The following is a 16,105-nucleotide window of genomic DNA, read 5'->3' as shown; positions in this document are numbered from 1 at the left end:
GCAGTATAGGGTGCGGGGGGGACAGGCTGGGGGCAGTAGGGGAGAGAGAAGGGGGCTGGAGGGCAGTATAGGATGCGGTGGGGAGCAGGCGGGCAATATAGGTTGCGGGGGCAGGCTGAGGGCAGTATAGGGGAGAGAAGGGGGCTGGAGGGCAGTATAGGGTGCGGGGGGCAGGCTGGGGGCAGAGGAGGGGGCTGGAGAGCAGTATAGGGTGCGGGGGGGACAGGCTGGGGGCAGTAGGGGAGAGAGAAGGGGGCTGGAGGGCAGTATAGGATGCGGTGGGGAGCAGGCGGGCAATATAGGTTGCGGGGGCAGGCTGAGGGCAGTATAGGGGAGAGGAGGAGGCTGGAGGGCAGTATAGGGTGCGGGGGGGCAGGTGGGCAATATAGGATGCGGGGGGCAGGCTGGGGGCCCAAGCAGTGAGATGGAGGAGACTGGGGGGCAGGGTACATGTTCTTAAATCCCTGAGACATGGATGGCAGTGGAGATGGGAGGGGGAGGCGCTGAGGACAGCTGTGGGGGGGGCAGATTGGTCCCTCCAGCTCCCCCAGGTTGAGGGTTAGGGAAGGGCTTTAACCTGTGCTGAGCTGCTGCCCTGTGTGTTTCCTGGCCAGACCCCTGGTGGGAATGCTGCCCCGCAGGCCCAGCGATGCTGCCCTCAGGGAGAAGATCAAGGAGGCCACCCGCAGGGACATCTTGGCTGCGGATCTGAAGTGCAGCCTCTTTGTTTCCGCTTTGCAGAGCTACAAGCGTGATTCTGTCCTGAGACCCTTTCCAGGCCTCTATGCTAACGAGGAGAGCAAGGATTTTGAGGCATTGGTGAGTTATCCCTTTAGAGGGGACAGCTTGACACTGAGTGGGGAGGGGAGAAGAAGAGCACTCCGAGCTGAAGAGCAGCAGGTGTTTCTCCAGAGTACAGGTGTAATTAGTTCCACATAAAAACAAAGCCCAGAACAGATCCTATAAACAAGTCACTCGTTTTCATTACTGATGCTACTTCACAGGAGTGTTGTTAGGAGCAATTAGTTAATATCTATATAAGTGCCTCCAAGATGAAATGTGCTAAGTATTATTAATGTGATTATCCACTTGAATAGTACTGACCCCATTTCTGGCATCTCCTGCTTTAACACACCTGCTGTGCTCCTGAAGGTACCAGGCTTGCCTTACCTTTCCCTTGTTTTCTGGCTGACAGAGGTGCAGTGGAGGGTTACCATTTCCACACAGTGCTTTCCTGCATTGTACATTTGTCCCCTTGTCCTCTCAGATTGGGGGTAAGATTCTGATTCACTAGGAGTTCCCTGTTCAGTGTAGCTACTGCTTCAGGCCCTTAATTCTGGAGCCTGTTCAATTTAGCTGGTTTTCTGTACACACCCAGGGCACGGGCAGATTCCCTGCATTGGCAAGATATGGCATAAGCATTAGGGGCACATATATTTTAAAAACTTGATCCTTGTTAAGGACAAATGGCTAATGTAATTCTAATCCCCTCACCCAATCTTGATTTTCTTAACTACACATGAGGCTGTTAGGATGTGCTCTGTATGTATGTCTGTTGAAACACTGTCCAGTAGTTAAAATTGCAAAACAGCTGCCACTATAACATTTTCAACTACTCACAACTTTCTGAAAAACTCTCCTCTGGGATGGAAACTTTCCAGACCTGGTCCTTGTTCAAAGGTGAACTTCTTTTTTGATTGGAGGAAAACACCTTTTCAGGCATGTGATGTTGAATGCCATACTGAGCACATGCAGCAGCGCATAGACCTCTGCATAATGGGAAGGAGGGAATCACTGTTTTAATGGTGTCCTTCCAAATCAATGCAGTGTAATTTGTACACAGCCCTGGAAGTTTAAAAAAAAAAAAAAATGAAAGTAGAAAAAAAGCTTTCATACTACTAAATATATATTGTGTTATATCTTGTATGTGGGCAAAAGCCTACACAGCTCTTTACAGAAAATCATAAAAAGGAGGTCTCTGGCCCAAGAGTTTATAGCTAAGTTGTGTGGAAACTATAAAACAAGTTTAAAATATAGAGCACATTGTTTTCTGTAATACTAAAGAGTCAAAAGCAGCGGTGCAAAACTCTGTACATTTACTAGCTCAAACAAAATACGGACTCTTGCCCAGTTAATGATAAAAATAATTAATGATATGTTATCTGTCCAGTATAAGTGGGTAAGTAAAATTTTGCAAGTCTGAAATGCAGTAAGATTAAGGAATCTAGATTTAGAAGCATTTAGAAGGTAAATGACAAATGTAGACTTGGAAGCCTCTAAGTCTAAAGTTGAAAATCTGAAAAAAAAGTTTAACAGGTGAAATAATATCAAAAGCCTGGGTTGTTTTTTTTGTCCATTGCTCTCTGGAAAATCCAGTTTGAATCAGTATATCCAAGCCTCCTCAAGGGGTGGCATCTCTCTGGAGACATTTACAACTTAAATGAGTCACCTTAATCACCCCCTCACTGTTTTGCTTCATGGAGTTGTGGTAACCCTCCCTCCTGGTGTTGCATATAATCCCTGGCTCACCGTCATAGGTATCGACTTGCCCTCTTTCCCATGAGGGTTCAAACCCCACCCCCAGCCCTGCCCCCACTCCACCCCTTCCATGAGGCCCTGTCCCTGCCTTGCTTATTCCCACCCCTTCCCCACCCCCATTCCAACCCCTTCCCCAAAGTCCCCACCCCAACTCCGCCCCCTCTCTGCCAATATTCCAACTCCTTCCCCAAATCCCAGCCCCGCCTCCTCCCCTGAGCGCGTCATGTTCCTGCTCCTCCACCGGAGTGTGCTATTGCTGCCAAACAGCTGTTTGGCGGCGGCTGGGCAGGCAGCGCTGGGAGGTAGGCAGAGGAGCAGGGATGCAGTACGCTCAGGGGAGGAGGAGGAGGTTGGGGGGGGTGAGGGGAGCATGGCTGCCTGTGGGTGCTCCAGCCCCGGACCACCCACAGAGTCAGTGTCTATGCTCACAGTGTTACATAACTTAATACGGTATGGTTCCCAAAGTTATTGCATGGGATTGCAATATCTGTCGCACTTATACCACTCCAGGTATCACCTGTGTGTTGATGTAGTGACCACATTCAGATGTTTTTGATCACTGTTCTTATGCATACCCCATGGATGCTGCTGCTGAATATAGATCATAGAATTATAGAAGACACGTAGCTTGCTCAAACGTTGTACTCAGTGTTGCATGTCAGAACAAATGACAAATTTCCCCACGTAATCTCAGTATAAGTCTTTCAGAAGTGGTTCTTGTAATTCATTGGAAATTGTTTTTCAACTTGTACCACAGATCCCCATTAGAGTGAAATATTGTTTTCTTACCGCTAGAGGTCTCTGTTTAATCATGATGATGAAGAGACGCAAAACACATTAATCTTTCTTATGTTAGCTTGCAGATACAAATGCTTTGCCAAGCTTAAAAGAACTTCCAGAGTCTATTTCAGACACAGATAAAAGGACATGGGATCTGTTTAGCTGGATTTTATCATCTAAATTCTTAACTATACAAAGTACTAAGAAAAAGGAGGTAAGATTTCAAATTCTTAATGAAAGTTTCATGACATGAGTTTGCTATTTAACACAACCACTTGCATGCAGGTGGTTACCTTGACCTGGGATTTAAGGGTTGTTTATTGTAAGGATTGAAAAGTATGTCAAGTGAACGCATTTTCTGGTAGGCATAGATGAATAAAGAGACAGTGTCCTTCCCCCAAAGAGCTCAAAATCTAAATAGACAAGGAACAGAAGAAGGAATGTGTGCAGCAAAAGCAAGTGAATGACTGAGTGGGGATTAATTTTTTTTATATCTATTATTTCCTATTAAAACCCCAAAGGTTTGTCTTAGCAAAACCCTTATATTGGTAATGTATGGTTAATCACACTTGACCATTCTATTTAATGTTGTACTCCTACCCTGTGTTCAGATTGTGAGGTCCTCAGGGCAGGAACCAGGCCACTTTTTCTGTTTAGAAAACACCTCATGTTGAGGAGGAAGAATGAGCTAGTGGTTCAGGTGCCAGCCCAGGACGCAGGATACCGGGGTTCATTTCCATGCTCAGCCGCAGACGCCATGTATGATCTTGCATAGGTAACTTAGTCTCTCTGTGCCTCAGGTTCCAATCTGTAAAATGTGCACTACCTCACGGGGACGTTGGGAGGATAATGTGTTAAACATTGTGAGGCACTCAGATACTACAATAATGGAGACTGTCTAAGTACCTAAGAGAATTGTGGATGCTGCTGGAAATGATAAAAATGTCTTTAAATTCCAATCTTTTTCTTTCCCAAGGAACATATCTCATGAATATATCTATATCATAGCCTTGTTTGTGTGTTGGGATTATGACACCATAAAGATGTCTCTTCTTTTCCTCCCTCTCATTGCATCATCCACTTAACTCTGATATCTGAGTCACATTATTGGGAGAGGAGGTGGGGGAGGGGCAGATTTAACTTTGATGTCATAACCTTACCACTCAGCAGTGCTCGTGAATATTCATAGAGAAGCAGCAAAGGAGAAGAGGGCAAGAGCATGGAGGAATAGAAACCCTTACAGTTCCCACAATCCACTTGGTCTTCTGCGGTTACCATTACCAGCTAACTGGGTATTAATACTGAATTGTAAATGCGCATTGGTAAATATATTAAGGAACTAGGAAAGGATCTGAGACACTAAGCAAGTTTCCAGTGACTAATCTAGACCTTTAAAAAAATAACATTAGGATTCCTTTCTGTTTTTAAGTATGAGAAGATCCAAGAGCTGACAGGAATGTCAAGTGATGCTGTTCCTACTCCTGACTTCCTGTTTGAAATAGTGTATTGTGATCAGATGAATGCCAAATTTGATGAAACCAGGGGAGAAAGGAACCTTATTTATGCATTCCATGGGAGTCGCCTTGAGAACTTCCATTCCATACTGCACAATGGTTTACATTGCCATTTAAATAGGGTAAGGTTTCCAATATTTCTTGCATTTAAACACACAGCTTCATCCTTCATTCACAAACTCTGAGGCGTGTTTTAAACACATGTACAAATGTGTGTAGGGATAAAAATAATGTGATCTGTGATCGCATGTTGCTATTTGTTTTCCTTGACGACAACACAGTTAACTTTGCATATGATTTTACTAGGTTTTATAAGTAGATTGAGCTTAAAAAAATGCAGGTGGTGTGAAGTCAGCATTAAGTTATAGTCGTTTCTCCAATATGCCTGGTTGTAGCCATCCTTCACTTTAAAAACCAAAAAAAAGAGATGAATTTAATGCCTCTGAAAAATGCTGGCGTATTTGACAGCCGTAGAGATGGAAGATCTCTAGCCTTGGACCAGGAGGAACATGGTCAGTGTAGGCTCTCTCTGCCCAGGTCTCAGCCCTGAACCACCTCTAAAGGTGAGAAACTACCTGCCACTTGAGAGTCCTTTGCATCAATTTTCCCCCCCGCCCTCATGAATTATCACATTGTCTGCAGTGGGAGGCAGTGTGCTAGATTAGATGGGGTGGCAAATCCTATGTTTCTAAACTGTTAAAGCAATTGAGTTTGGGGGGGGAAAAAATCATACTTAAAAAGAACTTTTCTCCCTTGCAGAGCCGGTTTCTAAATGTCACTAAGGCCTTGTACATGCACAAAAGTTGCACCACTTTAAATATACCAGTATAGTTAAAGCTGTACAACCTGCTTAGTGTGGTTTAAAAGTGCTTATACTGGTCTATCTTAATCTGTTAAAAAAAAATAGTCCCACCCCTAACTGACATAGTTGCACTGGTACAAAATCTGTCTGTAGTCCAGCGCTAAGGAGTTTAAGATCTGAGACTTCTGAATTTCACTGCTGTGTTTTTAAGCTCCATACTATTTTTGGAAACCATGTGCTGGCATTTGGCAAGGAAAGTGCAGTGGTACACTGTATTATTGTGCCATGTGGACATTCAGAGTGTTTGATCTGATGCAGTCTCTCTTGATTTACTTTTGTGCTATTTCAGACATCCTTGTTTGGTGAAGGTACCTACCTTACCAGTGATCTAAGCCTTGCTCTTCTATATAGCCCTCATGGTCTTGGGTGGCAACGCAGCGTTTTGGGCCCTATCCTTAGTTGTGTAGCTGTTTGTGAGATTATCGATCATCCAGATGTAAAATGCCAGGTGAAGAAGAAAGGTGAGTGTATAGAAATAATTACAACTAGAGTGTTAGTCAGTCTTCTATTAATACTCCTCAGATTTAGGTTGTGTATATGTGCAGTAATACAGCTAAGAATGTACTCGTGTGTACACTAGTTTCCCACCAGCAGAAACTGAGCGGGAGGCACCTTTTCTGGATGACCCATTAGCAAATCTACAAAAGTGTTCCACAAAAATGGAAAAAATAAAACTTGATCATTCTAGCAGTGGGACCTAGCTAGATCAGTATAGAAACCAAAATAGCATCCTATTTTGTTTTAATCTAGCGGCACTCCGATAACAGAACATGTTCTGTAATGCAGAGTTATTCCATTTGTTCCAGAAGTGAACCCAAGCCAAGGTATTCCTGTAACAGCAAGAGTAATACGCATTCTGTACTTATGCATGTTAGACTCATAACAAAGCTATTCTTTACTAGAAAATGTTCATTTTGCTGTTGTATTATTTCTCTATCCTCTCTGATATTTGCAACCCTCAAGCATTGTGCTCTACGCCTGCCTTCTCCTATCTCTAACGTGCCCTTTCTCTACTCCCAGCCCAACCCATAGTACTCCCATGCCAGGGATAACCAGTAGGGGCTGGTTCTCTGATTCCCCTTTGGGATGCTAAGAGGGACCAATGAAATTTGAGGTAGAGCCAGGAATAAGAACCCTGTCTCCTAACTCCAAGTCCTATGCCTTGACCGTCTTCCTTTACTCTCATACATGTGCTTTTGCTTTCCTTCCCATTTCCAAGAAAACCTCTTCTTGTCCCATACAGATTCAGAAGAAATAGACAGGAAAAGAGCAAGAGTAAAAAACAGTGAAGGGGGCGATGTTCCACAGAAATACTTCGTTGTCACAAACAATCAGCTTTTACGAGTTAAATACTTATTAGTATATTCACAGAAACAACACCGGAGGTAAGAGTTCAACTCACCAGTATAATGAGCATGATGCAAGTGCCAGATAGACAGATCTTATTTGCACATCATTCTCTCTCTCAAAAATCAAAAAATACAAAAGACATGCTTCCACTTAGAGGAAGCAAAAAGGGATCCCGGAGCAAATATAGTAGCTAGGAAAATCTTTATCAAAGCTTGCAAGATTGTTCAAAAATAATAAAACATAATAAATGTGTCAATGATAAGATGATATTTGATGTAATTCATGCTTTTTATGCATTTTTCCCCTCCACAGGCCTTCTAGTCAGTCGTCGTGGTTTTCCAATCATCGTTTTGCTATAATGATGATGATGTATCTACTATTGCTAATTGTTATAGGTGCCAGCAACTCACCGGCCTTCCTCTACTACTGGAATAGAATGTTTGACTCAGAAGGATGAACAAGCTGGTTTATATGCTGTTATGTTCACCATGTGCCTTAATGATAGGAGATCTACAACCTACTGCATCTGTACCAGCGCTCTGGAAATGGGGTCTTGAGCATTTGGTTATAGTCCAGTTGCATTACCTTCATGGCCCCTTTCCATTTTTTCTTGTTTAAGTCGTTTTGTTTCTTTGAGTAATGAGGGAGCCTGATTGGCAGCTCCCTTTTCAGCCTGTCTTGCCCTAGGGACGCTGAAGTAGAATGTGAACAGTTCTGTACAGACATGTTTTAGTCAACGGTCCAAGAAAAAACTTTATTTAAAATTAATGAAAACTTTAATGTGGAAACTATCAGGCCATAGGTGCTGGCTTGAAGTGGTTTCCATCATACACAGGGTTTACACTTCGGTTAAGTCTCTCAGCACCCCTGTATTGGGGGTGTTTATTCTCTGCCAGATTAAAAAAGCAATATTTATTTATAATGCTCTTGGAAGGGAGGAATTCTCTTTACCTCACACAAAGGTAAACCTGCAGTAGGTTTTATTGCTTTGACTTGAGAAACCCCGTGTGTCTTTGCTGAAGAGGAAAAGTGCTGTTTCTCATATGATAAAGCAGGATCATCTTAATTACAATTTTTGACAGGGGATTATAGTTGGGCACAGTGATTGTAACAAAACATTATACATAAAACAGTAACCAAGCTGAATGTTCTTGTGTGTTATCGAAAATAAAATCACTGGATAAAGAATGAATACTGAATTTTAGAGCACTGTAGGCTATGATGAGAGGAATACGTCTTAAGTACAGTCCAATGGGCCAGATCCTCAGCTAGGTTCAGGGAGCAGACAGAGCAAGTCTGGGGAGGTGGTGTGCAAGATCAAAGTTCACCTTGGCCCTCCCCCACCAAGGGGCCCACTATATGCAGGGCTGGTCCCTATGTCCAACAGGCTCAAATGGGAGCTCAGGATCAGGGCTGGGCAGGGGCTTCCCATCATGAAGGAAGGGGAAAAATCTATGCCACTGGCAGATCTCTTGGTCTGGGAACACTGTTTTCACAGCCAGTTGTGCAGTGCAAAGTGGTTGCATGATGCTCCAGGGTGTGGCTCTATGTTTGTACGCATGTCCCGTCTCTTTTTCTGCACTTGTGACCTGATAACTGCAGTAGGAATATACCAAATATTTCCTAAAACACCGTTTTAGGAAATAGAATATTTTGAGATCAGGATTTATTTTGTTTCCGAGGTCAGAGAGTGATGTCAGCTTAGTATATACTGCATTTAGGTTTTCACTTGATAACTGACCTCTGTATGTGTGTCTAAGATATACTGTCTAAAGTTATCAGAAGGAGATTGGTTTTTCCTCTATCAGAATTACATTATCTGTGTTAGGTAGGCTTCATGCCAATATGTTGTAAGAAGTAGCCATATTTTACTTTAAAAAAAATCAAATTACACTAAGAACCCCTCATTTATTATTTGGATTTGTTTGACAGTGTATAGGTTTGTTAGAATTCTGTGTAGTGCACACTTGGAGACTTGGAACATTTAAAGAGATTTGAAAATCACTTCGCTGTCTGAATGTTTTATCTGTACTACAGTTATAAAACCACCTACAAGTATAAAAACTGAAAAAGCTAGCAAAAACAATTTTCTGTTAGTTTATGTTGTACATGTGGGATAACTTTGCATACAGTCAGATTCACTATTTCTCCCTCTCTTATGGATCAGCAAGGTAGCAGAAAAACCCATATAAAATTGCCTTAATAAAAATATTTGTAAAAGCTTCAGGACACATTTTAAGATTGTGCTCTCAGAAAGTGGCAGATTTTTTAAATAAGTCAACTTTAAATAATTGAAATTGACACTGTCCCTTTAAACAGTGGGGGCTTTTAGCACTCATTTTGAACACAATAAAACTTTAAGTTTGTGAAGATGTGAGCATGGGTGACTATGACCACTCTTGATATTAATCTCAGATTTAAGTACAGTGATGCCGTGAAAGCAGGAGAGTTCCACATTTATAAAGCAGCACATTGTGTGTTGTAAACATTAGTTGTGTTTTGAGACAGCCAGGGTCATTCAACAAAGAAGATCTACACCCTGTGAAAGTAGATTCAGCAGCAAACTAGCCGGGGATGTGGACAAAGTGTCAGGAAGGAATGGACTATTCCAGACAACTATTTTAAATTAAGCTTTGGGGTTGCCTGACTTAGTTTTAAAGGCATTAAGAGACAAAATACCATTTCCTGAAATGTGTATTTTCTCACCTTTGAGATTTTGAATTAGAATCATAGAATATCAGAGTTGGAAGGGACCTCAAGAGGTCATCTAGTCCAACCCCCTGCTCAAAGCAGGACCAATTCCCAGCTAAATCATCCCAGCCAGGGCTTTGTCAAGCCGGGCCTTATAAATATATCAATACAACTTCACATCTTTAATAGGAATGTCCATTCTAGGAGCTAAAAGAACGTCATGACTTACAGTAAAGTAGCATCACGTAGGGTAGTAGTAGTATGTCCATTTCAGATGGGAAACTGAAGCACAGCCACTAAGTAACTTGCCCAAAGTCACACACAGGAAATCTGTGGCCGAACTGGGCATAGAAACCAAGTCTTGTGACTCTCCGAATGGTATGTTAACCACGAACCATTCTTCCTCTTGTGATCTCCTAAGATCCTTGGTGCTTGTTATATATAAGAGTAATGTGGATACATATTACTGAGATGTAATTTATATTAAATAGGGCATGGATAACACCACTTTTTATTCCTTTTAAATGGTAGCTGGTCACATAAATCTGTTATGTCAGCATTACTTAACATACTGTGTGTGCTATAAGGTGGAGCCATTTTAAGTGACTAATTCCCAGTGTGACTGAATGCCAGTGCTTATTGAGACAAGAACATTCATTGCGGGGGATAAAGCAGCGTAGCATCTCATAGCCTCAGGGGTCGGGTTTGCTTCATTGTCTTTTATCTACCATACATGAAGCCTGAAATTCCTCTCCAAAATCCTTTTATTTTAATCTTGCCTGGTGTAATTCTCCAAACTAGGTAGCCTAGTAACTTCTGTGGAGGATATAACAGTGTAATTGATAGTGGATCTCTGTCTTGAACCGTGTGTATTACTGTTATGCGCCCACATAAGCCACTAACCGTGTGGCTGACAGTCCTCAAGGATCCCAGTTTCTAAATCATGTGGGAAACAGACAAGCTTGTAGCCTGTTAAAATTCTTAATCTGGTAAGATTTCATAATATAGTAATGGCTTTTAGAATACAACTATAGGCCCTATCCCGTGCATGCCGTGAGGCTTTTCTTTTAATGTGCAAATTACTGCATACAAACCCTGCAGAGTGAATATGATCAATGCTGGAGGATTCATTAGCAGTGACTTCATGGCAGATAGGATACAAGATGGTATGTGGCGTTATCGGTGCAGGGGAAATGGTGATTGGCATTTTACAGTGAAAATGGATGGTTTTAGAAGATTTAAAGTGGCAAAGGAAGCCACCTTCAGGAGAGGTTAAATGACTTGCTTATTAGGGCGAGGAAAGAGCGGTTTTAAAAAGTTGTGTGTGTTTAAAGGTGATCACTTAAAAAAAAAAAAATCACAATTGCAAAATTTGATAACAGCTCCTGTGTAAAATCTGTTATTAACCAAACTATAAGGAAATGGTGTGTACTCCCTGCAGCCGTAGTGGAGTATCTTTTAAGATGTATGAAGACCGTGATTATCCTTTATTTATGCTTCTGATTATCTTTCATCTGAGGATGATCAGATGCATAGAGGATGGTTAAACTTAGGGACAAAGAGGTGACTTGACTGAGAATATACAGCAAGTCTGTGATGTAGTTGGGAATAAAACCCAGCAGACTTGACTCGAGGCCCCTGCTGTAACCACATTAGAAGTGTAACTTCTGTGAATAACTGAATTGCCGGCAAAACAGAGATGAGATGAATGGCAGAGAGAGATCCAAGGCAAAAGATAGAGGGTCGATGCATGCATCTGCTCGAGATTGCGATCTGACCCTTAATATTATGCTTGATCAATGAAAAGCTTCATTTAATAATGAACCCTACAGAAAGATCTCTGCATATTTCTAGCAAACAAGACGAGGGTTATTACCTCACTGATTAAGTGTGTCAAAGAAAATCTCTTTTCCCTAGATGTTACTCTGTCACCTAATTGCCAGAAATAATGACTTGGTAATCAGGTTTTCTAACTCAAACCCCCCAAATTAGGCCTAAGCCGTGTCACCACTGCCTGTGCTGTTGCGGCTACATCACTGTCTATGCTCACTCAGTCTCACTCCCTGCAACCTCTCTTGGAGGTGAATGGAACTAGAAGCATTTATTCCAGTGAATTTCTCTGCCAGACGCCTTTATTTATGCACTGTACAGCCTGCAAAACAAGAACATTACCATCGAATGCCCCATTGCCTTTCACAGTCCATTAATACCGCCCAGCCTTACAGCAGATAACGTTTCCTGCGCCCACGTCACGTGCACTAATTATAGAGCCGAGCTGAAATTTAAAGACTTCTCAATGACCATTTTATTGTTCTGTGGCGTGGAGGACAGAAGCCTCTTGATCTCTCTCTTTAAAGCAGCTTACCCTTTGGTTCTCCATTACAGAAGTTAGGTTCATAGGGGATCTCAGGCCATTTCTGAAAGCACTGGTGTGTTTCCTGGTGCACATCAGTGTGTGTATATATATTAGTGTCATAGGTGTGCCTCGTGATTGAGCTATTTGGAGTAGAAATAGCAGGGTAGCTGGGGCAGCGTGGGTAGCAGCAGCCGAGGCACAGCTAAGCCAGGCCGAGTACGTACCCACCGGGTTCAGGCAGGTTTGTACTCAGCACAGCTAAGCTGTATCAATACGGCCCAGGCTCCTGCAGTGCCATTACTATTTCTGCTCGCTCTAGCGGTCGTCGAGCTAGCGCGAGGACCTGTACCCGAGCCGGGAACCGCACCCCTAGCTCGGAGTGCAGAGGTCTAAGAGGCAGGAGGGGATACAGTGCTAACCACTCGGTGTTTGCTCCCTATGATAGTGGCTGCCGCTAGACTGACTGGGGGAACAGCTGGGTTTTCAAGAGCCTTTGAAAGGAGGAGAGGGAGGTTGTGTGACACATACTAACTTGGAGGTTGTTCCAGGATAAGGAGCAGGCACAAAACGGGGGAGTGGGCAATTAATTAAGACAAAAGGAGCAGCTGGGAAGAAATGCAGGCATTTTTGAGACTTTGTTGCTTAGAACAACTGGTTCTCCAAGAGCCAGGCACCTGTAGCCCAGAGCTGCCACTACAAACAGCTGAAGTTTTGTGTGGGAAAGGAGCGCATGTCTCATTCTGCTATCAATTTTTAAGCAGGTCTCCCAACAGAATACAGCCATTGGTGGGCCCCAGAGGCAGGATGGTCCAGTGGTCAGGGCACTAACCTGGTACTTAGGAGCTCAGGGTTCAGTGCCCTCCTCTGCTACAGCCTTGCTGTGGGACCTTGGACAAGTCACCTGGCCTTTCTGTGCCTCAGTTCCTTATCTGTACTATGGGGATAACAGCTCTGCCCTACCTTGCGGGGTGTGTGTGAGGGTAAATACCTTAAAGATTGTGAGTTCAGATATGATAAGGGGAGTCAGATAATGCATTTATCAGCCGATAATGCATTCTGTACTCAGGGCCACACCTTGCCACTATTTGGAATCAGCGTGGAGGACTGGTTACGATGTGTATTTCCCAATGCAGGCAAGATACATTCATTTGAATTACTTCGTGGTAGAAAACACGATGTGCCAAGCAACTCCCAAAGGTATTTTTATTACTTAATGTGAACCAAAGGTTAGCCTATTAAACAGTTTACATCTTCAAAGCACCAGGCAAAGTGCTAGAAAAGTACCGAGTGCTTTACTTAACGAGAAACAAACTGTAATTCTGCCTGTACAAAAAGTCTGAGTAAAACGGAGTGATCAGCTCAGGATTAGGCCCCAATGCTGTAAAATGTCTAGATCCCTCTGCCATCAAAATGGCCCACCCAGCAGTGTGGCGAATAGTGAGAATGCATTGCTCAGATTTAGAACATCTGTCAAATGCAGTTTCTTAATTCATTGGAAAATATTTTATTTAAGTAAAACCAATCTTAAGTTATACAAGTAACATTTTATTTTTTTTGCTTTATTGTAACAAAGAAACCGGGTCATTCTCTGCTCCAGTTTGGCTCAAAGTCCAGTGGAATTTTAATAAAATAAAATTACAGCCCAAGTTTTGCAATAAAGGGCTAGTGCATGAGCATCTGAAAGTGAAACATACTAGAAACAAACCTGAAGCGGACTGGTCTCTCTCCCTTGCCCAAGCTGGGAGAAATGCAAACAGATTCTACAAAAGTCACTTACTGTTAAAATGTCCATTTTAACAAATTAAGATATTGAGAGAGCATTTTCTAAAAGCCCACCCGTCTTTAACATCTTCTTGAAGCTAGATTTCCATAACCTCCCTCAAAGGAGCTGGAAAGAACAAGCTTCAGAAATTCCAAGGAAGAAACGTACTGTTTAGTTTTGCAGCGTTAAGAAACTGAAGTGGAAAGGCTGATGCCCGGTGATTATGCGTTACACAGAATTTTATTTTTATAGAAGCAAGAGTAATAACCTTTAGATGAGACATTAAGCATTGGAAATATCGGTCAGGTTGAAGATTATAGCAGCAAGTCACCAAAAACAAACAAACAAATAAATAGAAACCTCCATTTAACAACAGGCTGTCTGGGTAAGTTACTCTTTAAAGATCCAATTCTGAGTATTGCCCACCACAAGCGTTCAAAAATCATGACTCAGGCCCCTCCAAAATCATTAGATTGGCTTAAACACAATAAACATGGAGTTTTTTCTATTTGCTTCCTGAGCCTTTAGCTTGAAATGTGAAGTGAGAGCAGCCGGTTTGTCACAACCAGGGCCGGCTTTAGGAAGCGCGGGGCCCGATTCGAACAGTTTCGACGGGGCCCCGACAGGGCTGACTGGGAAAAAAAAAAAAAAAAAAAAAGTAGTAAAAAAAACCACGTGGGGCTTGTACTCACCGGGCCGCACTCCTAGTCTTTGGCGGCGGGTCCTTCACTCGCTCCAGGTCTTCGGCAGCACTGAAGGACCCCCCGCCAAAGTGCCGCCAAAGACCCTGAGCGAGTGAAGGACCCGCTGCCAAAGTGCCGCCAAAGACCCAGAGCACTGCCGGGTGAGTAAAAATTAAAAAGGCGCCTCTAGCCAGGGAAGGGATTCTCTGCCCCTTGTCCCCCACTCTGGGCGGCCCTGCCACTGGGCGCGGGGCCCGATTCGGGGGAATTGGCGGAATTGGCCTAAAGCTGGCCCTGGTCACAACGCAGAGAGCTAGAAACTTACTTTCATTTGAAATGAGAGCTGAGAGTCTCATGCAATCTCTGGATTCCAGCATCTGGGGAAACACCAGATTTCACAGGACTGAATCCCTCAAACGCTAGGAAGTAACCTGCTCATCCCTGGAGCAGGAGGCCTGGCGCTATGGGGAGGCAGCGGAGGTGTTGTGTCAGCAAGGTGTAGGGTGACCAGATATCCTGATTTTTGGGTCTTTTTCTTGTATAGGTTCCTATTACCCCCCCACCCTCTGTCCTGATTTTTCACACTTGCTGTCTGGTCACCCTCGCCAGGTGAGTTGGCATTTGCTCGGTAACACCTCTGCTCTCTGGCTTCTAGCGATGCTACTCTGCAAACTCAGCTGCCCCTTCCGCTAACCACCAGTTCTGCTTCTTACAGCCTCAAATGTCTCCTCTTGTGTGTCTGGGATTCCGAGTCTGCCCCTTAACCACCATCTCCACCTTCTGCAAACTCCAAGCACCTGGAACCCCAGATTCTCCCCAATGTCTGCAAACCTTGCCCTGATGTTTATGAGTTCCTCCTGTCCCAGCCAGGGGAATTCACCCACTGCCTCTGCCCCTCTCGCTGCTTGTCAAGAGTCTCCATCTCCATCCATTTGGCCGTTAAGAATTGGTCAGTTAGCACTGCGAAGAACACGTTTCAGCCCACTGGTGGTTTGCAAACTATTCTTAGTCAGATGTGCGAGATGGGGCCCAGAGTCACGTGGCATTGTTCTGCTCCCTGATCTGGCCTTAGTTCAGGAAAATATCAAAGCATGTGCTTATGTCCCATTGCAGACAGTGGTAGCACAAGCACATCCAGTGCATCTTTTGTAAGGGGACTTAAGCACATGTTTAAAAATGCTTAGCGGCATAGGAATGGGATTTTTCATGTGCTTAAAGTTAGGCAGGTGCTTTAGTGAGTTTCTTGACTAAGGCCTGGACGGTAGGGTTAATAATGAGAGCGATTCCAAGATGGCAGCACAAATGCTTACAGGGGACGCACACGCACACACACACACACATACACCCCTCATTTTCTACCAATGTTCATGTTAATGGCACATAAGCCCTGGTGTGAAGGTTGGTGGCAAAGTGATTGGAAACAGTAATAAAGTAATTGGTGCTCGTTTGAAGGTCTGTTTAAGACAAAGATCCCCAAACAAAATCTTTAGCTTTATCAAGCTCGGGCAAAGCTGACAAGTTTTTTGCTCTGATCTACCAGATAGTTTATGGAGAATTGAACGAGATGGG

The 16,105-nt window shown here is 43.4% G+C and overlaps 1 protein-coding gene across 1 annotated transcript; it reads left to right on the top strand.

The window, feature by feature from the left end:
- Positions 1-514: 514 nt before the first annotated feature.
- PARP16 (poly(ADP-ribose) polymerase family member 16) lies at positions 515-9,048 on the top strand. The gene is made up of 6 exons (XM_034783996.1): positions 515-819; positions 3,395-3,532; positions 4,748-4,954; positions 5,984-6,155; positions 6,938-7,079; positions 7,357-9,048. Exons 1-6 carry the CDS (start codon positions 628-630, stop codon positions 7,499-7,501), a joined length of 996 nt encoding a protein of 331 aa, XP_034639887.1. The 5' UTR covers positions 515-627; the 3' UTR covers positions 7,502-9,048.
- Positions 9,049-16,105: the final 7,057 nt, after the last annotated feature.

The sequence above is a fragment of the Trachemys scripta genome, chromosome 10, assembly GCF_013100865.1.
Source record: "Trachemys scripta elegans isolate TJP31775 chromosome 10, CAS_Tse_1.0, whole genome shotgun sequence".
NCBI lineage: Eukaryota > Metazoa > Chordata > Testudines > Emydidae > Trachemys > Trachemys scripta.
Note: the sequence above shows the minus strand (reverse complement) of the source record. Positions and strands in the feature narration are given on the sequence as shown.